Raw genomic sequence first — 25,046 nt, 5'->3', positions numbered from 1 at the left:
AATTTGTTTCTCATCTTGTCAGTATGCCACTTGGTAGCTGGCTGGACTCCCTTGTTCAGTGGCACATATTTTAAAATAGCACTGTAAAAAAAAAAAAAAAAGACCATTTGTTCCTATAAACCAAAATATTGTTTTCATATATTTTTTTCCAAATTCAGGATTATATATAGCATTATCAAACAATATTTCAGGTATTTTAAACCATTTAAATAGCTGATGTGTGTCAGTTGATATATTGTTTCCTCTCTGCCTCCTCCCCCTCTTCAGCTGCTAATCATAGAACTTGTATGCCAAATTGTATAAGATACTCTTCCAATAGTTACATGTGTGAGTCTTTTGTGAGACACAGACAGTTAGGAGGACAGATTTGGAGTTGCATATGGGTCTGTCACATGGTTTGATTGCCATGTCTTCTAGGACACAGATTTCTTTTTTAATTATTCTTAATTCTGAGGAAATTTTACAGTTTATACAGTAAGTTCTGCAAAATTCTTCAGAAAGATCCCTTCCACAGTCCATTTTCTCTGTCATTACTTCTAGCAAAATTCTTCCTGTGCTGACTTCAATGCTGCTTACGCCCACCTTACTTCCCACTTCTATACTTAGTTTTCTTTTGATAGTGAATAAAATTTACTGTTTCACTGATTAGGATATGCACAGACGTTCTAGAGAAGTGCAGCATAAGACGATGAAAAGTTTTGATATTTACATTAAGATTTTATAAAAAAATTTTTCAGATGTCTGAATAATAAGAATAAATGTTTCCTTTGCTGGCTGCTGTTAAAAAAAGTAGGTCTTCAGAGTGTTGCTGGGAAGATTTTGGAAAATAAGCCCAAAATATCTGCATTGCAGTGGTAAATCTGGCCTTCCATTAAAGTCCATTTTCAAAAGGCGACCCATCTCTTTGTTGAAGTAGCATTCTTCAGCATTTTATTTTCAATCTGCAGTTTGCTTTTACCTTCTGGTGGAATAACATCACTTTTTGTTCATACACAGTCATTTAGGTGTTCTGCTAATATATTTTTACAGTATTTTTAAATTAGTTTACAAAAGATATTACAGATGTGTACTGATAACTTCTTATATGGTTTTGTATAAAACAAAGCTTAAGACATAGAAGATTAAAAAATAGCATTGAAGATAATGTACATCATCACTCAAAAAAAAGAAAACAAGAGCATATTTAACCATGTTGGGGTATCAGTGTGATCCAGCAGCTGTATCAGTCTGCATGAGATTATTGTTTTAAGCTGACACATACATCCATGCATTATCTTTAGTCTGGAGTGTTTGCTCTGTTTGTAACAAATGATGGCAAAGAAAAGTACTGTGTGACATTCACATTCTCTGGACAGAGAGACGTAATTCTGTCTCTCAGGATTTTTTGGAGAAGCACACAGAGAAGAGAAAACAATCTTTATCTCTGCTCCTTGGTTTTCCCCATGTGGAATGTGGTATGGAGATTGTTTACCTGAAGTGATTGCTTGGTTGGATTCTGGTGAAGGTTGTTTGGGTACAATGACCAATTGGATCCAGCTGTGTCTCGGACTCTCAGTAGAGAGTCACGAGTTTAAGTTAGATAGGTAAGTAAGAAGTATGTAGAATAGTACAGTATCTCTTTAAATTGTAAATTAAAGTAATATAGTATGGTTTTAATAAAGCTATCCTTCAGCCTTCTGATCTGGAGCCAGACATCATCATTTCTTCCCTGAATCGGGGTCCGTTGCATTGTTACTATAGTACTATTGAAAGAAACCAGCTGGAAGAGAGAAGGATGCTTCTCTTGTCTTCTGTAAACTCCCAGAGTCTTATGTACTTGATCTGGTTCTCTCCTAGGTTGGTGATGTTCTCTACTGTGCTGGACAGATTGCTCTGGTACCCTGCACAATGCAGCTGGTTAGGGGTGGCATACACGCAGAGGCCAGCCTTTCCCTCCGTCACGTTGAGCGAGTGCTGCAAGCCATGAGCCAGAAGACTGCACTCCACCACATCATCACAGCCACCTGCTACGTAACCGACAGCAAGAGCATTCCTATTGCTCGCTCCATGTGGCAGAAGAAATTAGGAGAATGCAAAAAGGTAGCTGCCCTATCCATTTTCTTCTTTCTGGGTTGCCTTTTTTTACTTTCTAAGTCTCTATCAGAATTTTCACAGTACATTTCAGAGGGGTTCAAGTAAAGGTTTGATAGAGCTGTTATGTTCTGGGTCATAAGTGGTTGTGCACAATTGAGAAAGAAAACTGGTTAATATAAAGTTATATTCACCACTAACTTTGTCTTAATTCCCCAAAGCATTGTGTTAAAGAACTCTTAAAGAACAGTCAATTTCTCTAACAAAAATGTGTACCATACCTTGTTTGAATTACTTCTGTTCATATATTTTTTGCATTATGAGAAATGGGCATTTTACTTCAACTTTTTGTCAGTTGTTCTGTTGAGGATTTTTTCCTCACTTGCTTACAAACAATATTGTTATGATAATTGAGTTTAGCAATTTACTGCTCATAATTGCTTTATATTCAGCTGGACTTCTAAGACCACATCTGGACATGCCTGTCTATTGGTTAACCCTTGATTAACAGCATAATAATTTGCACAGTGATTTATAATGATGCCATAATAATTCCTGATTTTTATGTGCCCCTTTTCTTAAAATAGCCATGGAACCCCCAGACAGTATTAAAAGATAGTGGCCACAAATCTTGTAAATAAAACATAACTTCTCCCCAGTGCATAAAAACCAAATGCATATAAACCAAATGCATAATTGCTGTATAATTTAATATAGCCTATTATGTTTTCTGGAGGCTTAGAAGCATAGAACATGTTAATATTTTCATAGAAGAAAAAAGACACCTGAAACTTTCCTTCTATTTACCTTTGTCTCCAGTCTCTGCACTGCACAAGTGTCTTTCTGAGTAAAGATATAGACTTCACTCACATGCTTACACATGTCAACTTGATTTACTAGCAAAAAACACTCCTAAATAGTGTTTATTACTCCTCCAAGACCAGATTCAGATCCAATATTGAATCTGAATTCAATTTGTTTTATTTAAATAAATTTCCATTTTTGTTTTGTGACCTATTAGTAACATACCATGACCACAAACCTTCTCTGCTTTCTGATTTGCAATATAGAAGATTGGAAGACAGATTGGCGGTGTTTGCCAGTTCTTTAAAACTTATCCTTTTTCCATATACAATCTTTTAGGTCTTCCACAGTTATTATGCATACCAGCTAGTCTTTATCAAGTTCTTTATTTCTTCCACTTACTAAGATGACTAGGCAGAACTTGCATTTTTAAAAATTTTGTTTTAGCTACCTGAAAAACATTGATGAAGTTGCTTACTTTTGAGCTATCAGTAATATCTGTTCCATGTCCCTTTTTGAATGTTCAAACCATAGCTTTAAAAATGAATTGTTGCCCACATATACTCCTGTGAAGTGATAGCTGCTTGACAGGTTTCAGGAATCTTTAAGAAAAACATCCTGCAATCAGGCAATCCTGTAGGATATTGATCAGTCTTATGCTGTCCTTATCAGATCATAATTCAGTAATGACACTATCAGAAAGAAAAAAAAATATTAGATAATGTGTGCTACAACACCATCTAAAAACACTTTGGAAAAAAACCTAAATATAAATGGGAGTGAGATGTTATTAACAGCTGCAGGTTCTTGCTTCTTTAATTTTGTCACTAGGAGGTTCAGAAAGAGGAATTAATTTTTTTCCTCAGAATATGTATATTTTTTTTATTAGTAGGGGTTTATATACAAAGCAAAGCAGAGAAAAATACTTATCAAATAGTTCTGTTACAAGGGAATAGAGGGGGAAATCACCCTGCCCTGAAAATACAGTTGTACTGTTAATGAAAATAGAGATTTGGTATTGAAAAATGATAAATTGTTCCTCAGTTGTACTTCTGTCTCAGTTATTCCATAGTATCAGTGAAAACAAGTAATGCAGTTTTTATTTCGGAGCAGCCTTCCAGATCCTGTAAGATACTGCCTTTCTCTGTGGAAGACAGAATATGGTAGCCTTACTCTGATGGCATATTCCTTACCTGTGTGATTTTGTTCAGGTTTTGGTATTCCAGTGCTGCTACAGACAGTTCTGTTGCATACCATGACATGACATAATAGTCTGTTTTCACCAAGTGAACTAAGTCAGCCAGACCAAAAGTATTTTATTATTCTTTATTTTAAGCAGTGACCAAAGGCCTGAACGAGTAGCAACCTACAGATTGCTTAATAAGAACAAATGGTTTCTCAGTTGAAATTGTTCTCCTTCTGTCATCCATGAAAAAAAGGAGTTTATGGAAATAAAACAGTTCAGCTCAGAACTCGTTTTTTGTAAGTTATACATCATAAAACATAGAATTAATTATGCTTTAAATATGGGATTTGGACTGTATTTCTGGTCGTTGAATGTGCTGTATTTAGTAGCAAAGCGATGGCAAATTAGGATAATTGTATTTAAAATGGTGACTAAATCATATGCATCAGAACTGCCAAAGCTGTTTTTCTTTAGAGCATGAGAAATTTAGCATTCTGTCTTGTGGTGATACCTGACAAATATCTTCAACATAAATAATACTGTCCGGCAACTTCCCTTAAATCCTTCTACATGTTTGATGGCAGTAGTAAGTAAAGCACAAAAAGATTATATAAATTGTATAAGACACCAAAAAATTGGACCTAACAGTACATAATATAAAGAGAAGTATGAGAATTGTTTTCTGGATATGTTTATATAGCACAAAATATTTACTTCTAAGAGCTGGATGTGGACATGCAGTTGCTCAAAGCTTGACTTGAGATAAGGCCACAGGGTCAGACACAGTTAGCTGGACTTTAGTAGACTTCTTGTAATATTGCTAGTGACAATTGTCTTTTAGGAACTTCCTGAGTTACAAAGAGAAAGATCAATTATATTTAAATAGATTTAATTTTTTTTAATTTAAATAAATTATTAGAAGTATATTTAGGAATAATCTATTTTTTTCCAGAGGAAACATTTCATATATTATTAACAAAGAAGTGTTCTAGTGAGAATGGGAGGGGACTGTAAGAGAGGGAGCAAACAGTAACAGAAAGCAGGCTGGACCCCCTAGCAACGTCTAAGTGGTTTCAGTCACCCAGCCTCTGGTCCCTTCCTTATTCAAGCATCATTCCTTCTTACACAACTCCTTCCTACTGCCATCATCCAGATTTCCCTCACCCCTTATGGCAGCTCAGTATCTGTGCTCCCAGCATCATTCCTGCAGCTTCAACCCTACAGTATAACCCCCTGAGCCTCCCTGAGCTCCAGTTACCTACAGTCATCAAGGGTTGTGTCCTTAGAGCTGGAATCCAGCCCCTGTTCTTCTCTCTTCTTCCTTCATGTGTCCCTTTGGGTTGCAGCATCATTGGAAAAGCCATTCAGGGTGACAGAGGAAACAGAAATCTGGTGCAGGGATGTAAGTTAGTAGAAAGGAAAAAAATAGTGAGGAGGGAAGGACAAGAAAGCAGTCCCACCAAGGGTTCACTCAGAAGAACATCACCTAAATCACTGGGCTAAGGATCTTTGGATTGACATTTTGAATGTATACAAAAGGGATTTCCTTTGTTGAAACTTAAAAGGTATTGTAAAAATTGAGATCTAGAGTGAAGGACCTGAAGTTAGCATTTAATTCTGTAGGTGCATAAAACTGCATTTTTGTTGCTGGAGAAATTAAAATATAATTAAGGGAAGCAGTGGTTAAAATCAAAAGAAAAAAAAAAAAAGAGGCTGCAAAAATAGCATAAAGACAATTACGCAAACAAATAATCAAACCCAAAACCTAGGAAGACTTATTGGAATTAGGAAATACAAGTGCCAGCCATCATCAGCTTTCCTCCACCCTATTTTTAAGTTACATTCCTTCTACAGTTTCTTTGTGATTGCCAAGCATACTTAGGGACATTCTGACTCTCGAGGAGATAAATTGAGGGACCTTCTCTAGCAGACCTAGTAGCAGTTGTGTGCTAGAACAATTTCGGACTAATCCAGTAGTTAGCATTTAGGAGGTTTGTGTCTTCTGTGGGCTTTGTGTCTTCTTGGTGCTTTTTTAAGTCGCCAAAAAAAAGAAAGAAGCTTATACCATTGCTAAAACTTTCTGGAAGAAGGACTGACAGTTTTCCAATTAAGTCTCATCTTGTGTTTTTCTTTACTTCACATCTTTTAATGACAGTGTCATGTAATATGATGATTTTATAAGCGGTTTTGCTAACTCATTCAGCAGAGTAATCAATAGAAAAAAGTAAGCCAGATGGGTTGTAGTCCATTTGTATTGGGTGGGACAGATGGCATTATTGATAGATGGAAATATTCCAAATAATTATTGTATAATGATATAACAGTGACTGTGCCTGCAAAATTTTATTAATTTACTTTGTAAATGCACTTTATTCAGTAGGGCTTGAGTTGTACCATTTACACAGTAGTCCTAATATATTTAGCTGGGAGCTGAGTCTACACCTTAAGTTCTCCTTCCCCTACCCATGGGCTTTCTGTGCAGAGACATCCCTGTAGTATTTTGTTAGACTGTTTCAAGTGGTGCATTGTACTTCTGCCTATACAACAGATTCCCCTAGGCTAACTGAGATGGCAAGATCATAATTACATTTTTTTATAATTACATACCTCTGAATGCTTGTTTTTTGCTTCCTTTTATTATCCTCACCAATACAAAGAAGAAACATGCTGTGCTGTCTCAAGATTTCAGGCATTCCAGCTTGCTTAACTGCTGTGTTTTCTTTTTCTTTTTTTTTACATCTCACTAATCCCCAGCAAGACTTGGTATGGCTAGGTTAATAAAATATATAAATTCTGATAAACTGTGTAATAAATACTCATTTAGACTGTTGTTATTCAGTTGTATATTCTATGGAAAAGTACTGTGAATTAATTCTTTTTGTGAGATAAGAGAAAATTAAGTTCCTAGCTGAAAAATTTTGAGGCCATTTGCTGCTTTTGAAATAATTTTGTTTATAAAATGTCTGAATGCTAAAGATTAGTTTCAGTTATTTTGGTTGGATGAAATATATACAAAATTTGGAGGCAGATTTTCCAGAACTCTCTGAAAAGTTATCTCTGATTCCTTTGTTATAAAAAGAAAAAAAATTATAGGGAAGTACTTTAGTGTATTTAGTGCACAATGTTTTGTTATCAACAGAAAGTTTAGAATTGTTTGTGTTTGTAAGTGAACCCAAAACATTGGTGAAGGGAGATTTTGAGACAGTGAAAACAATATATATTTTTAAGATTAGAAGACTGAGTTGCATAGAAAGATAATATTTAATGTAATAGCAAGATGTATTAATAGCACTAAGGTCATTATATTTTTTCTTAAAATCTGATATTATAGTCAGTTCCCCTCTAGTTATCATAATACGCAGCTGCCAGTGTATTTTCCGTCCTCAGTAATGAAAAATCTACTTGGTGAAATACTTCCCATGACATAAAAAAATATATCCTTTCACTTTTATAACACTGCTTCCATTTGGACATTAGCTGTCTGGTACTCTCCCACCAATAATTTTCTGAGCAAACATTCTGCAAACTTTAAAAGTTCACCAGCCCATCTTTTTCTGACAGAAGCTTTCTTTTTTTTATGTTGAGAATTCAGGATGAGCGGCTGTGATCCCATGATTGTTTCAAATCCAGCAAAGAGTGCTGCAGTTGACTTTCATTCTGTCAGGAATGCCAGTCAGATTGTTGACAGTGTGTATCTTAATAGTGTGTAATGCAGAAGTGATGGAAAAAAGATTCACAGTGTTTTATCTGATATATATTGTGAATGGATTCCACACTTATTTTAGCACTTGGGTAGCTTGATGCCAAATTTTGAAATCTAAATTAAAACCTTTTGGACCAGATTTAAAAACTGTTTAGATTTCAAAAGATGTAAGTACACCCAAATTAGGATTTTTTTAAAAACATCTAACAGCAGTCATCTAGGGCACTGGTCCCCTTCCAGGGAGCCCCTGCATCGTACCTTCTTTGACACTCCTGTAAATATCACTGGTGCTTTCCTGTATCTTTCCACTTTGCCTTACAAATTATGCACAGGTCCCAAGTTATAAACAAGTTAAATCATGAACAAGAATCTGTCTAGCTACATGCAGTTGTTTCCTGGAGTAATTAGTGTGTTTTCATGGCAGTCATTTAGAATGGCATCATGCATCTGTAACAGCAGTCTGTGCATTGTTCAGACTTTCCTGTGCTATTTGAAGTATACAGACTGTCATGAATTTAAATAAAATTCATGCATTCTCTAAAACTTTATCCTAAGTACAACAGAAGTAGCTTATGCGCAAATAGTGGAAGTTGAATATTTTTCTTGCTGCAAAGGACTGGATAAAGGTTTAAGATCCTCTTTTACCTATAGAGAAAATGACTATAAAACTTAAAATGGAATATTAAAAAACCTTCCCAGATTTCTGTGAGAAGATACATATTTTTCACCATTTTGAACAGATGTTTCTAAGCCAGTAATATTCAGGTACACTTTTTTGTCTAATTTATTATATATATTGGTTAATATCTTTATTTAATGCAATTGTTAGATTTCCAAAAATTGTTGTAAATTCTCGGTCCTACAGATAATATTATAGGCAGTATTAACTTAATTGGTCTCCTTTTACCAGTTTCTTAAACAAAATAGTCAAAATATGAGTAGTTGAAGTAAACAAGCATTATAAAGGTAAAATGACAGATTAGAACACTGCTGCATTTACATTGCAGTAAAATCTCACATAGGTTAACTAATATGATTTGTAATAGCACTAGAAGAAAAATAAATATTTTTGAAAACCATTGCTGACATCCAGTACCTATGCCTATCAAAAATTCAATAGGAAGAATACGCATGTTTCTGTTTCCCCTTTTTTGTCCCCTCAGGTTCATAACATCTATTTTATGACTAGATGCTATTTTGAATTTTCCACAGTTTGATATATAAACCCAGGCTTCTTTTATGGCCCATGTTCAGAACACACAGTGCATTAAATTGCACAGTGCTAGTGTGTCTTTTATCTCGTGCCTAGTGTATTTCATTTCCCCTGTGTTCAGATTAGGCAAAGCTTTTCTATTCATTTGAAGCAACTGTAATGAGAATATTTAACACAGTTCAAATCCAGATAGTGGAAATCCAGAGGTCCTTGGAAATAGTCTGCCATTTGACACTGGGCAACAATGGGAGGCGAAAGGTTTGCCACTTTAACTTTTTCTTAAAAGATTATAACACTCTATTTGTAACATTAGCAGAGCCTTAAAAATGTTTAAAAATTAGTATAGTCAACTAAAAGAACATGACTTTAACTAAAGCCATTTTTAGAAATGGAATATACATGTATAAAAATCATATGATTGCATAATAGTCTAAAGAGTACGCATGAATTTAACTTGTAGAATATAAAAAATATGAACAATAGAAAATAAGGAGAGCATTTCTTCTGTGATCATTTGTGGAGATATCTACAGATACCATCAAATCCTCAACTGGTATAAGTCAGCATAACTCTGTGATTTCCATGAACTGATTTACACTAGCTTATTTGCCATTTACAGGTAATACATCCATGCATTTGAATGTTGTTTTTCAGGCAGACAGAGTGAAGAAATGCATGTCAGGTTATTCAGGGTGGTAAACAGCCTGGTTCATGCAGGCTGACTGATCTTCCCCTGCAGCAATTCCCTTATAAGACTGGTTTCGAGTGATTTTTCATCTCCTTTGCTGAAAACATTAATTCTGTTTTGAGCCTGTCACTTTTGTGCTAAGAGTGCAAGAGTGTATATAGGCATCCACTGTTTGCTTAGGCCACAACCTCTGGTCAAAAGTCTGATGTGTGATGAGTGTGAAAGCCATTAACAGAGTAATGAAGCAAGTATCTGTTGTCACTGCCTCATTATAGAGGGACAAATGTCATTTTGGCTGAAAAGTGATCAAGGTCCAACTTTCACTCAGGAAACTTCCCTATTAAACTGTAGTCCAAATTACATGTAGGACCCTTTAAATTCCCACAATAAAGGATAGAATTTCAGGATTTCATCACCTTCAGACGTTTTTTATTCTCCTTTGGATGAGGTAATCCTGTTGATCAGGACTGAAAGAAGAGCCATATTACCACCTCAACCTACATAAACAGTCTTGTTAACTATTCATCCTTCCTGAAACTGTAGCAGGTTAATCTCTTTCAGACCACAAACATCCCTCCCAATTTACTGCTTCCAACAAGTAGTTTGATATTCAATACTAAGTAGCTACTCTAGATCTTGGTCTTTTCCAGGGATGATATTTTAATTTGTCTCGTCAATGTAAGCTCTGTAAAAGTCAGAAAACTCGAATCTCAGAAACTAGTCAAACTTAAATACTAAAAACCCTTCCCTGTGGGCAATTCCCTCCTTTCCCTCTTTGCTGTGGTTATGCAGGACCTGGAAAAGCATTCCTGTTGCTATTGAATGGTGTGCAGGGTCTTCCTGGGTCTTCATAAGAGCTTCTATGATGCTGTGTTTTGGATTTGTGGCTAACATGCTGATGTTGCACATTTTAAAGGTGTTCAAGGCTTTTTCCCAGTCAGCACCTCAGTGAATAGACTGGGTGGGGCAAGAGGCAGTCAAGGGGATATTCCAGGCCATATGACACCATGCTCAACCAAAAAAATTTCAGAACTTGGTCTTCCAAGGTGGCTATTCCCCAGAAGCTGGCTGGGCATCAGTCTGCTGGTGGGAGGAGATGAAGGATTGCTAGTTTTATTATCTTCACCTGCTAAAGTGTCCTTACCTCAGCCCAAGAGTTCTCTCATGTTTATGTTTGCTCTTCCTACTGTCCCTCCCATCTTGCTGGGGATGGGCGGGGGGGGGGGGGGGGGGGGCAAGCAAATGGCTCTGTGGAGAGGAAGCTGCCTGGGACTCAACATCTCAAGCAGATTCAGCAAATTATCACTGAAGACAAACTCCACAAATAACTAGGAAAATTCATACCTGTCCTCCCTCATCAAGCTTCAGTCAAAATTAGAACTCAAAATATCATCTCTTCCTTTTGAAACTATGAAAGAATCTTGTCTCTATTCAGATACGTTAATGATCGTCTACCATTAAAAAACCAAAAGTGGGAAAAAAAAAGAAATTGACTCGGTAAAACATCTTCATTCTTCCAGTGGAAATACTTCTTTACTATTTTATTTTATGATCCAAGGGATCCTACTAAATTTCAGTACTTGATTATTCTCATCTCTGGTTCTGTGTGCTGATCATAACAATAATTTCATTTCCTCTTCTTCCTCCTCTTCTCTGAAGGATATCACATGGTCTTCAAAATTAATAGTAGGTTTTAATTTTCTTATTCATAAAAGCCAAAGTAACCCCCAAATTATTTATGCTTTCCTGTACTCCATTTTCAAAAAAGCACGTAAGACAGTGTGAAAGTGAGCTGTCTTATTTTGAAACTTCTTTAAATTTTTGCATAGCAAAAATGAGCAGTACTTCCTGGTCAATATCCAGTTACATGCATACCAGCTAGCAGTGAGTAATAAAAATGCATCCAGCTGATATGATACCTGTTCACTTCTCATCAGTCCTTTGGATGTAACATCAAAAACACAGGTAGTAACACTTGAAATACAACTTTGATTTTATTTTGGACATTATTCAGTGTTAATATTATGCAGGTCTTTTTGCATCTCACTTGTAAGCACCTTTGTGGAAACACTCTGGCCATCTTCTGTAGGTGACCAAAATAGTTACTTTTGTATGTATCTATATATATATAAACAAAGAAGCAAGTCTGAAAGAAGATAATGTAACTGTTAGCTGAAGAAAATACTAATTGTTGATAATTTTTAATTAAGATGGTGATTTTGGTAATTTGTCAAATGAGTGTTTGTGTGGAGTTGCAGATAGAAACACAGTAATGCATAGTCTCATCGTCTCTGCATGTTCTGCAGAGCTACATGGAGAAGACATACACGTCTACAGATTTTTCTCCCTCCTTACTCTTATACTAATATATGCATATAGACATATATATATATATATATATATATATATACACACATTACAAGCATATCCATGAATATATATTTGTATTTTTTCTTAGTATAACAACTTCTAACAAAGATATATATTAATAGATGTCACTTAAAGGCCATTTACTGAAAACCTTCCACTCTAATCTTCTGTTCATGGAGTCACCTACTTTCAGGAGTGTGATTTAAGATCCCATTATATATTTCAGTAGTAATCTGTGAGACATTTCTTCATGTTCAGAAGAGCAAATTTGTTTTCCATATAGCTCATTGCAGGGACTGCTGAGAATGGCTACACATTTAACTAAAATTTGGCTTAGACCTTGTAGGTTATTGTGAACTTTCTCTCACAGTGGGTCTGGCTGGGGTGGAGTTAATTTTCTTTACAGCAGCCCCTGTAGTCCTGTGTTTTGGATTTGTGGCTAATGCTGTGTTGATAGCAGACCAATATTGGCTGTTGCTGGACAGTGCCTGCACAGCATCAAGGCTTTCTCCTGCTTTACCCATACCCATACCCATAGCTGAGACACCAAAGTATTATACTGTATTATATATCATATAGATTCATGCTTGATGATAAAAACTGGAGCAGGTGAGGTTTTTCCTAACTTTTTGGGCAGCCCATTATAGTGGATTTTAAGAAATTGCCTGAATTGCAATCACCTGAGTTTGACTTCTGTAACACTGAACTGGGAGAAAACTGGTCCTGCAAAATCCACGTTCCAAACTATATGTAGGACATTATTGGTCAATGTAAATGGCTTGAATTAAAATAAAAGACATGTGAAGCCCTAATAGTCATATGCTATGCCTTTTAACCAACCTTGTTTTTCAGTCATACCGTATTAAAAAATGAAAGTAACTGACTAGTTTGTTGAAGACAGTATTTGCCTCAAAAATACTCATATACAGAAGATGGAATGTAAATGTATTTTCCAGTAAAAAAAATGTGTACTAAAAATTTCATTTTTAAATTTACTAAAAATTCAAAATGAAATTGCTTGCCAGAAATCCAATCATATCCTAAGTTACATCAGAAGAAGTATGGCCAGCAGGTTGAAGGAGATGATTCTGCTGCTCTGCTCTGCTCTGCTCTGGTGAGACCCCCTCTCTCACAGTTTCATGCTGGTGCAATGCCAGCACCCCTATGAAAATACACCTTCCCAAATAAGTGCTGTGAGAAGTGATCAGGAACAGAGCAGAGCAGGCCTAAGTTTAATAATAAAGGGAAAAATCTTTATTAAACTACTACTACTATAAAAGACACACACACTAAATCTAGGATGAAGACTCTCTAAAACACTTCTCCTCCCCTCACCTAATTTCTAAAAAAACTACAGTGAGACACTACCCAGGATTCCTGATTAAGTTGCCACCCTTCAGATAATCAATACTCAGTCCATCAAGGGAGAGAGGAGTCTCTCTTGTACCATAGACTCCCCCAGGAAACACAATTGCCACCTCCTGTGTTTCCATGTCACACATGGTACCGCCTGGAGAAAATCTGCCAGTGTGACACTCTCCTTTCCATGTCACAGTGCTCTCACCACCGTGTATGGACAGACTGCTCATAGGGCTCTTTTAAGAATACTTTGCTACGGACCAAAAGAGACAACAGTTCAGCTTCTCATCTTGAGACCACAGTCCCCCCTATTTCTTCCTCCCCTGGGGCCGAGGGTCTCAAGAACAGAGATTATCTTCTTCCTGAAGACAGAGGGCATCACTATGCCCTCCTCAGCTTTTTTCTGTTCTCTCCATTCTTGTGTTGGTAGTTGCTGAAGCAGGTCTCTTGGTTTACTACTGTATCCTCCTAAAAATGTACTCTCTGTTGCAAGAGAATTTGGTTCAGTCTATGGTTAACAAGAAAAGTCCAGCTAAAAGCTACTCCATCATCTCCTCCCAACTTAAAAATTTGTTCTTCTAACATCTTAGGTCCTGGACTGTCTCTCTTCTACTTCAAATCGAGGAGGAGTAATATTTTATAAATCCTTCATTTCCCAGGAAAGGGTTAAAAGTTTAGACTCCCCAGATGACTGAAATCTCAGCCCAGAATTTCAACCCCCAAGGCTGGGCACTTCCCCCCCCTCCCCGCCCTTCTCCTTCTCTTCTGCTGGCAAATCTCCAGGTGCTGTCAGGCTCTCTGTCTCTTTCCCTCTGGGGGGGGGAGGGGGGGGGGAGCAAAGGCATCTCCATCTCTCTCCACCCTTCCATCCGAAGGGGGCCTGCCTGGTTCCAGTCCTTCAGCCCCCTGGGCCTACCTCGACCAGGCCACATGGCTTCCCCTCCCCACCCAGCCTGTGACTGGGCAGGGGAGAGTCTGCGCTCTCCGATGACCAGAACCAAAGAGACAGCTCCCCTGGGAGTTCTTGCTTTTAACCCTCTGTGTTCTCTGAGGTGTGTCCATGCCTTCAGTGGTCACTCCAAAGTGCCAATATCCAAACCTGACCACTGATTGGTTTGACTACCAACTTCCTGAAAAAATTCACTTCTATGCCAAACCATTAAACTCTCATAAAGGACTGTATCCAGCTCTGGAGTCCTCAGCACAGGAAGGACATGGACCTGTTGAAGCAAGTCCAGAGCCGGACTACCAAACTGATCAGAGGGATGGAGAGCCTCTCCTGTGAGGAAAGGCAGAGAAAATTGGGATTGTTCAGCCTGGAAAAGAGAGGGCTTCAGGGTGACCTAGTTGCAGCCTTAAGGAAAGATGGGGCAAGAGCATGTTTACAAGAGCATGTAGTGACAAGGCAAGAGGAGATGGCTTCTGACTGGAAAAGAGTGGGTTGAGATTAGATATTATTAAATAATTTTTTTCCATGACTGGCAAAGGTTCCCCATGGAATTTGTGGATGCTCAATCCCTAGAGGTCCCTTCAAGGCCTGGCTGAGCAAACTGGTCTAGTGGAAGGTGTCCCTGCCCATGGCAGTGTGTATGGAACTAGATGATCTCCAAGGTCCCAACTCAAGCCATTCTGTGATTTTATGAAATTATTTTTGATTGCACATCTTTACATCATCTTATATAATCAAGGTGGCTACTGCAATGAGGGAGAGCCTGACAGTTAGTGGAAGTTTAGTAGTGCCACCAGAGTTTTCAAATTGTTTTACTTCTGCTTCCTGCAGCATCAAAATTTTCTTCCTTGCATTCTACAAAATCCTAAAAAAATTAGTTAGGTTTGACAAGAGTAACTAGCAGTGCTGTATGGGTACAGATGAACAAATGATGCAATTCGAATATGTGAGGTGAAAGCTGATATTTGGTTTGAAAACTGGTTTGAGAGCTCATTGTCAAAGTTCAGAAGGAAGCAGACTTTCAAAGAAAAGGTCTTTGCAATCAGTATCCAAAATTCAAATACTATCATAAAATCTGTTATCCGTAATGCCCACAAAGTAGATTTTGACCATTAACTTTGCTCATTTTCTGTCCCATTTGGGTACACACTCGCAAATGATTTTCAACTGAAATTTTTCCATCTTGAACATCCTTACTTCAGTTCAACTCATTTTCCTATATGCTTATTTTTGACACTACACATGAAGAATAAAAACCCTCAGAGTGACAGTCTGTGATCATGTTTCATGTGGCAGACTTCATTTGCTTTCAGTTTGTATTACTATCAATTTATGACTTTGTTCCTTAAATACTTATCCCTTTTTTCCACATTGTAACTGATATATTGAATGATGTATGTTTGAGAGGTATTTCAAGGATCTTAACTTCAGTCATTAACTGGTTACATCTTGGCTCAGGAACCTTTAGTTCATTGAGAGAAAGTTACTATTTTTTAAGCAAATAAAACAGCTTTTCAGTATGTAATTATTTTCTTATCAATTTTATATTTTCATGGCCTTTTGAGCATCTAGCATGCGGTGCTTGAATTTACATTTAGCTCTGCAGGAACTGCTTTAAATATTATTATTAAGAAGGAAGAAATCAAAAATCAAAGTGAATTTTTAGTACAATAGCAAGGTATAGGAAGGTACAATTGCAGCAACAGCAGCCTGGATTAGTGTATAGAACTAACTCACAGCTTGACAGAAAATCCCTGCTGGGGAAGAAATGTAGGGGAACTGGCAGAATTTTGCTACATCTGCTCCCTACTGCTAATAAGCTTTAACCCATTTCATTTTTATTATGCTTGGTGTTTAGATATTTTGCTTCCAAAATTATATCTGTAACTATGAGAGCACATAAAAGGAAGTTCGACAGGTAGAGCTGTTTAAAAATTTAAAACTATCAGCAAGGGATGTTAAAGGCCATAATGAGTAAGATGGTTGCCTTCTCAGTGTGGGATTTTAGAGTTCAGGCACTTCAGTGCTGGTAGAAAGGCTGAGCAGAAGTATTGGGTAAAACTGATTTCATAGCTTGAGTGGCTTGTACAGCCAGAAGGCACCATTAGATTATTTATTCTGACCTGTATATCACAGCCCATTACATTTCACCCAGAAATTCCCATTTTGAACTCTGTGAGTATACTTGCACTAAAATATATCAGACCTTAGGAGTTCCAAATACTTTATGCCACAGGGTGAGAATGAACAGGCTGCACTTCACATGCAGTAGGAAGAGGGTTTGTCAGGTTGGTAAGTACACATGACTATTTCTGCAGAGTAAGGTAAACAAACAAAGACTTGTATGGACTTTACAAAAGTGAAAACCCTTTCTTGACCCCTTTGAATTAGGCAAAAAAGATATAGGTATTCATATTGTATCAGAGCACTTGTATCAGAGTTCTGTTGAAACCATAAACAGTTCTCTAAATAAAATAAAAATTAAAAAAATAAAACCCCCACTCCCTAAGTCAGCTATAATAAACAAAATTTAAGACTTTATCTGCCACATGACACATCAGTGGGAGTAATTAAGAGGGAAAATCAGTTATGTCCATTTTTAAAATTAATAATTATTGTCTAATTCTGCCTTAGTATTAGACCCCTGCAGTCTGTGCTTCTCAGTTTCTCACTCCAGACACTTCCACTGCAGTACTTTGAACATGCTTTTATCTGAATAATCAGTGCTATAACTAATATCTATAGTATCTATAAATGATGGGGAAATAGTATTGTATATTTTCCATTTGATATTATCACATGCTTACCATAACTGATTATAAATTTTAAAATCTTTCTTTTACTCTGGTCATGTCATGATTGTCACATACAATTATGAAATGTATTTTGAAGAGAGACAGAAATGTATAAAATTCATTGAGTAGTTGAAAACTGGATGCTGTGGGGCTGGATGAGACTGCTTTTAGATAATGGGTTAGAACAAGATTGTGATACTTACCTGAGCAATGATGCAAAAATGCAAGTCTCAGTCTTTCAGTAGGAGATGCTTCTCCATTACTGTGCATGCAGAAGCCTGTGTCTGTCTTTCAGCAGACCAGTTACATTTTCTGGTTTTCTTTCAATTTATTCTAAGAAGAAGTTATTTGAGCTTCCTTTACAAGAAAAGTTCCAGGTTGTTGAGTCCAGAAGACAGAGGTGTTAGCCTAGTTATTGCAGACTCTGTGTACATTCTTCAGGCTTTCAATTGTTGATTTGTTCTAGAGACTTGTTCAAAGCTGATTATGTCTTCATAGAAATGTGATACTGATTGCTCTTGTTTTGATCCTGTCAGAGCTTCTCAGTTTCTGAAATAAAAGGATGAAAACATAGTGATCCAACAATAGAAAAGAGAAACAAAATTAACAAGCAAATGATATCCTTCTATACTAAATATAATCAAAAGAGAGCTTGTAAGGTTATGTCTTAAATTTCAACAGAACCCTTTTTTCTATAACACAGAAATGATGAAAATTTATACCACTTCATGGCCTCTGTTGACAATCATGGTAAAAGATTGAATGGCAAGTTGTTAAATTATTCTGTTTGAGCAATATAAGCTATAGATCATGTAAAGTTATTGAACTGGTTTCTTATGAACTCTCTATTTTCATGAGTTCTATATTTGCTTTGCTTTTTTTTTTTTTTTGTAATGCTTACCTATTCTTCCAGTGGCACGATTCAGAGACAATTCATCATGAAATTTTTGATTCTGCAAGGATTTCAACATATCCTTTATGCACCAGAAAGCTGTCTCAACTTATAAATCAAATTTACTCTATATTTATTGTGGGATTTGTGTCCTAAGAGTGTTGTTACTTAATTTTTCTGGTAGTTTCTTCTGACACACTTGGTTGACTACCATAAAATTTTAGCCCATCACCTTGTCTATTCCTAATAATAGCCATCAATATATTGTATAGATTTCAAATTTCCTATACTCCCACTAAAATAACTTGGGATATGGTCATTTCATCCTCCTGCAAAATGCATCTCTAAGAAAAGTTAAGCTGTTATGCTTGGCATGTTAATTGCCAATCATTTCATATCTAATTATTAATTTTGTATCATTACTATAGCTACATGCAGATTTTTTTCAGAATTATAAAGGTGAAAATTTAATTTGTATTTTTTTCTAATGTGTGCAGGCAGAATTATAATCATTATATCAAAAGAATACATTCATTAGAAATCCGTTTGAATTACAAAAATTGATTGAAAGCACTCTACCTCTAAATTTCTATACTTGAATTTGTTACCCTATATCTGCCTTTCCTTTTTCATGTTTCTGTTTTCTAAAGATAGCTAAAGACTACACAAAAAAGGAATTACTCTCAAAAACGTGCTCTCAGGTGCTGCTACAAAAAATAAAGAACCACTTGGTTTGCTCTAAATTTTCCATGGTTCAGTGGCACCAAAGTAAATACAGGCTCAGTTTCGCAGTTGACATGGTACAAAATAATTTCTACATGATACAATGATTACTGAGCTACCTCCAGCTTTGTCCAACATGTTGAGGAGTGAGTAGAGAGGACTAGAATTTCTGAAGAACTTGTTTCTTTTTATATTTACAGTATTTATTCTATACAAGTATTCAGTTTATAAGACTTCATTTTTAGTCTTCCAGTTTTGTGTTAATATCTTTTTGACATACACCAAATAATTTGTTTTATTTCAGAAAGAAATACTAAATGTCTGACTTTCTTATCTTTGTAAGCTTTCCAAAAGGAACATTCTTAGCAATTTTATTATTATAAAACACTGTGGTATTCATTATTTGAATTCAGACGTGTTATGCCAGGAATGCATGTGGCCTATTTATTAGACCAACTAGGATGTTGAAAAGAATTGCTTCTATCCTACTTTCTTTAGGAACTGACATTTTTATTCTTATGCAGTTTTCCTAGTGGAATCTTTACTTTTTTAAGTCATAAACCTATTGTTGTAAGAGACTCTAGCAAAGCTCAAAACTGGATCTCAAGAGTTTGATGCACTCTGTTTAATGCAGGCACTGTAAAAGAAATTTTAAATGTATTATTTAAAAGCACGTTAATCTCGCCACTGTAATGGTGTAATAATGCATACCATATAAGGTTTTCATAAACTCAGCTTCTAAAAGTAACATCACAGTATCTTTCTTTTTGTTCTCCAAGTCACTTCTTTGTAGAGATAGCAATTATGCATTCATCTCTGCCTCTTATAGCCTGATTCCATATTCAGCTGAGAGATGGATAGTCCTTAGTCCTAACTAACACAACAAAAAGAATATTTCTCATTTAGAACAAAGGGAGGATAGTCAAATAAATTTATATAATAAATGTTAAAGGCCAAAATGTGTACGTTTTTCAGTTCAATTAAGCAAAATAGTTAAATACTTATACAATAGACCGAAGGTAGGTTTAACTCATTATTCCTTTGTTTTCATTGTAATTTTAATAGTTCTGCCTTGGATTATTTTTTGTATTACAAAAAAATAATTCTATTTATAAGATTAGCCCCTTTAAAACAAAACTCTGTGGTTTTTGTAGAACAGCCCTAACAACCCTTACTGCCAAGTGTTTTTCATTTATCTCTGCTCATTCTATTGGATTCTGGTTTGGTTTGTAGCAGTATTGTAAATACATCATGCATTCATTAGTGTGAGAGTATTTTGTGGTTCTCTGAATATGCACAATGAAAATTAGGTGAATCTTTACTAAGAACTGAGTCACAGAAAATGGTAGTACTGTGAACCACTGTGATAATTTCTTGTACAAGTGCAATGCTCAGGAGAGTACTATGCATGCAGCAGTTCAGATAACACTTTTGTGCTTATGTAGGGTTAATTACAAGTTTAGGAACCCACTGACAACCCCTGTTGTTCACCTTGCTTCTTGGGATATGAAAGAGCTATACCTGAAGTAAACACATTGATAAAAGTGTTAGCTAAGGAATGATTCTACCAATCTGCCTTTTCACTTCAGTTTAGGCACAAAGTCCAGGAAGTTCCCATTCTTGTTTCTCATTATTAGATACTTTACTGAATTGTATGTTGCTTAATAACTGTAGTACTCTGGCCTTCAACAAGTCAAGCCTTTTGACCCTTTCTATTTCTAACCAAACATCTGTACACTTCTGCAGATTGGGATTGAGCATCCATCACAGAACTGCTTTAGAGGAGTTAACACAGAACAGTCTGTCTGGATGGCTCCAGTGTAAGGCAGCTCCAAACCCTTGTTCCTCTGGCATTTGCCTAAAGCAGACAAGCCTTCTGCTTGGCAATGTCTGGGACTGTTGTGTTTTAGGTGTCCATGCTATCTCTATCAGTTAAGGCAGAAATGAAGATATGTATGTCCCTCTAAAAGTAGTGTTACAGTTCTGTATGTGATTCTCCTTTTGGAAAAAGAAGAGGAACCTTTTTTCTTCAGAAGGAGTAACCACATTTAACTCCCTCTTCTTCCAGCCCAATATTCTGGTGCCAGTACCTCTGCTGAAGAAGCTTAGGCTCTCAAAGCTGTTACCTCAAATCATCTGCTTGACTTGGTGTTCATAATTCATCTATAAAATCAGTCTGGAATATCACAGATGAACATAAAATCCTTTTAGAATCATGGAAATGTTGGAAGAGACTAATTGTGAAAAATCTGTGAGTCTGTACAAGAAATCCCAGTTCTTTACCAAACTCACCACTAGTATCAGCATAAGTGCTTATTGAAGAATGGAACAATCACCATCATGGTGTAGACCTTGCTTGGTATTTTGACTCCAAACAGTAGCCCTAAGCAAAAGTGAATAGTAAAACCAGTAAAAGCATAAATCTACTGTAATAGTCTCCTAACCTCAAACTATTTTAATTCATATTTAAGTTGATCAAATACATTTTGTTATATAAATCATAATCTTTACATAAATTAGTAACATATAAATTAAAAATTATCTAGGAATTTTGTCTCTTTTATAATGCTCACTGAATCTATGTTCTAAAAACTCATTCAGGCTCTCCTTGAAGCCCTATAAAGTTCTTGCAACCAGGGCATTCTCGATCAAGGAGTTGTAAGTGTCACCCACCATCGTTCATTTTGAAACCATGCTCATACTAATGTCATTTGATGGTCCATAGCTCTTAGTACAGAATAACAAGTGTGCAAAATCAGTTCTTATCCCTATCCACTCTCTTTATGTCATGTATGACTTCATAAGCCTCTGTCTTCTCATTAAGAAGGCTGCAGAACATTTCCAATTGGACCTCCAGAGCTTTTGATCATGCTTGTCCTCCTCTGAATATATTTTGGATCTAGTATTCCCTTTTTCAGTTGAGAGATCCAGAGCTGTTTATCTTACTCAAGATGTTGGTGAATTGTGAATTTTTACAGTGGCATAAAGTTACCCACTTTGTCTTCTTTCTTTACTTGTTTTCTTAACTGCTGTCAGCTTCTGTGATTCTGTATTAACCAGTCCATGAAGACTTTCCAAGATGTCACTTAGCTTAGCATGGCAGTTTTTTCAGTGTTTACAGTAGAAGTAGAGTCACTTTCTCAGTCATCCTTATATGTACTCTGTACCTTTGGTTTTCCTGTGAGTTATTGGAACATGCATTGTATTGCCAGAAGAATATCAGTATTTTCCTCAAGGTGGGAAAAGTCTTTTGTTGAGTTATGGGGTTTTTGTAAAGCGATGTGTTTAAAAAATGTTTGTAGTCCTTCTCTGGATATGGCATGATATAGATACAATGCATATATGGAATTATATAGATACAATGCATGTATTTAGAAAAATCTGCCTCTTGGCTTCCTTTTTCAAATTTTCTGGATCTCAATCTTTTGCATCTTTGATAAATTAAGTAGCGAGTGATCCTGTTAGCAAAGGGAAGACATGAAACATGTCTTGAGGACAGTCTAATGTGAGATTCAGTTGGAGCTAAATCACTTGTCTTACCACATCTTTGTCCAAAATTTTGGGATCTACCACTTCCTAGCATGACAGAATTGGAGTTCTGTCACAATGTGGTCTCTGAGATGATCCAGTTCACGTCCATTCCTGAAAAAAGTCATTATTGTAGAACCATTTATTTTCAGAGTGTGTCTCCTGCATGCGGAACAGATGTTACTTGCTGTCCTTCTCCAGCCCTCTTTAAATCAGACCATGTAAAAGTATAGCACATAAATAGCATCTTTCTCCATATAATCTCAGCAGTCAGCCATTGAACCTTTAGATCTCCTTATTTTCTCCTATGACATTCAAACTTCTCTTAGTGCAGAGAGCTACCTTGTAGTATATGTTCCTTGAAAGGATTAAATCCAATAGAAAGGCTAACAAATGGAAATTAGAAACTTCAACACGCTTTTCCCATGCAATGAAAATCATTTGGAAACTGATAGCTAGAAAAAAGGGTTTAAAGGACAAATATGACAAAGATGACAACTACACCTACAGATTAATGACATTCATAAAGATTTGTAAAATTCAGGTAATGCATACTTTTAAGGAATCACTGCTTTCAACAGCATTTGCCCCAACAGATTTCTTGTCTTTCAACAAGAATCTTAGAGCTTCCCAATAAATATTTGATAGTTTTTTCTCAAAAATTATAACCCAAGCTATATGCTTTTCTACCTCATTTTTTTCTGATCGGGACTCTGAAGCAGTAGAACAAAGACTAGACCAAAACCTGTGCTTCTTTATGGAACAGTCTAGCAGTATCCTTGGGCAAGAACTCTAAAAACAAGTTTTTATTCAAAGTCCCACAGCTGTCTGCCAGAAGTGATGAATCTCATTGATGAGAATGCAGAATCAATTGTAAAAACAATTTAGCCAATAAAATAATTCATCTTTATTTTCACTCTTAATACTTACTTATACTGTTTTAGCATCGTATAATTTCTTAGGAGACTTTATGTATTCATCCTCATTTACTAGATAGGCTATTATAAAGCTATTCAGTTCTTTAAGAAAATTGTAAATTTCTGAAAGGTAAATCGAAATGCAGCATCCAAGTATAACACAAATGTCAGTGATTTCTTGAAAATAAGTCAGAAGAGGTCACTGTTAGAAGAATTTCTATATGATTCTGTAGCCACTGATGAAAGATTATTAGTCCCTACTAACTCTATCATTTGTGCTTTGTGCAAACTCTAAAGTTAAAGGTTATGAGTGTTATGGTACCAAACAGGTGCACCATGAGTAGTCTTTCACACAGAATGATTCTCATTTGTTAAATTTGGAAATGTACTTTCTCCTGGCCTTAATTTTCATGTAGTTCTTCATATTCTAAATGACAGCTGAAGGCAAGCAGAAATAGCAAGTAATTGATTTAACAACCTAAGACAAGTACAGGGAAGTAGAAAAGTTTGTCTTAGTGCTTGATGTGACCTGAGAGAGCTTCTTTAGACTGTTTTTTTCTAACCAGTACCTCAGCACCTTGGGCCAACAAAATGGCCTTTAAGCCTGAATAAGCATGACTTTTTTTTTTCTCAGTGCAAAGCTCCAGTATTTCATCTTTTCAAACTGTTTTACAGTACTCAGAGCAGAATTATATTGACAAGGTTAGAATTCATCTCCTAGAGGAGAATACTGTGCTCCTGTTAAGTGCTAATATAACATTTATGTGTAGCTACCTTAATAACAGCCCTGGCCAGCCTAATGAAAGTACTGAAAGCAAACAGTACTCCATGAGATTTTATTATGACTGAAGTGATTGCAATTTGAGACAAATTGTCCCTATTTCTGTTACCATATCAAAACCAGAAATGCTAAAGCAATTGCTACATGTTTGGCATAGAATTGCACTCCACTATCATTAATATAGAAGTAAGTACATTTTTCATGTAAACAGCTCACAAGGGTCAAGAATCAAAGATATTCTGTGCAAAATTCTTGTCAATAATTTTGTGAGTGAATTTTGAAATAAAGTGCCTGGAATGTGTCATTATTTCTTCCACTCGAAGTTGAGAGCAAGTGGTTGAAAATTGAGCTTGTGAATTGAAGGTACTGTGAGTTATATGTCCTTATCGACTTCGACAAAATGACAGGTTTGCCTTGTTATTATTTTTTCCTTTCAGAGATCAGGCAATGGACAGTATTAACAGTATATACTGGAATGTAAGCAAAAAGCAAACTGGCATACAAAAAAATATATTATCTGTGTACAGAAGATGGTATAAGTAACTAATATTAAAAATTGCTAATATACTGTCTCCTCATAAAAATTGCGGGAAAAGTAAGGAAAAAACTAATCCACTGGTCAAAAAAATTTCAGCTGCTCAGCTGTTTGAAAGCTATTTAAAATCATATGAAGAAAAGGAACTCATTTACTCAGATGTAGCTGACCAAGTTAGCTAATTACACATTCTGGTTGATGTGAAAGCAATGTAAATATATGTTCTCAATGAGCTCTGCTATTTAAAAAACACATTCTATCTTCTAAGAGGGTTTGGACAGGGTAATTGTGCTCTTTAGAACTATCTGAACTATATTTTTGCTGTATCTGAACTGAATCTTTCATACTCCAACTTTTAAAATAAAACTTATGTAATTTACTGATTCATTTCTGTAGTTTTGGTAGTTCCTACCATTTTTTTATTCTTCAAAAACCTTTGGTACAAACAAAAATCACCATATACAAAAAGATTTCTCTTGGCTGCAGAATGAGTGAAAAATAAATTATGATCAGCTTTTTTTTAAATGGTACAG

At 36.0% G+C, this 25,046-nt stretch overlaps 1 protein-coding gene across 1 annotated transcript in view; it reads left to right on the top strand.

Annotated features, from left to right (window-relative positions):
• DPH6 (diphthamine biosynthesis 6) overlaps nt 1–25,046 on the top strand; it is a 199,988-nt gene that overhangs the window by 135,035 nt on the left and 39,907 nt on the right. Inside the window, exon 13 of the mRNA XM_053980646.1 lies at nt 1,837–2,079. Coding sequence (XP_053836621.1) covers nt 1,837–2,079 — 243 coding nt within the window. The remainder of the gene's footprint in view (nt 1–1,836; nt 2,080–25,046) is intronic.

The sequence above is a fragment of the Vidua macroura genome, chromosome 6 (genome assembly GCF_024509145.1).
Source record: "Vidua macroura isolate BioBank_ID:100142 chromosome 6, ASM2450914v1, whole genome shotgun sequence".
Classification (NCBI taxonomy): Eukaryota; Metazoa; Chordata; class Aves; order Passeriformes; family Viduidae; genus Vidua; species Vidua macroura.
The sequence above is the reverse complement of the archived record's forward strand: the minus strand, read 5'-3'. Positions and strand labels throughout refer to the sequence as shown.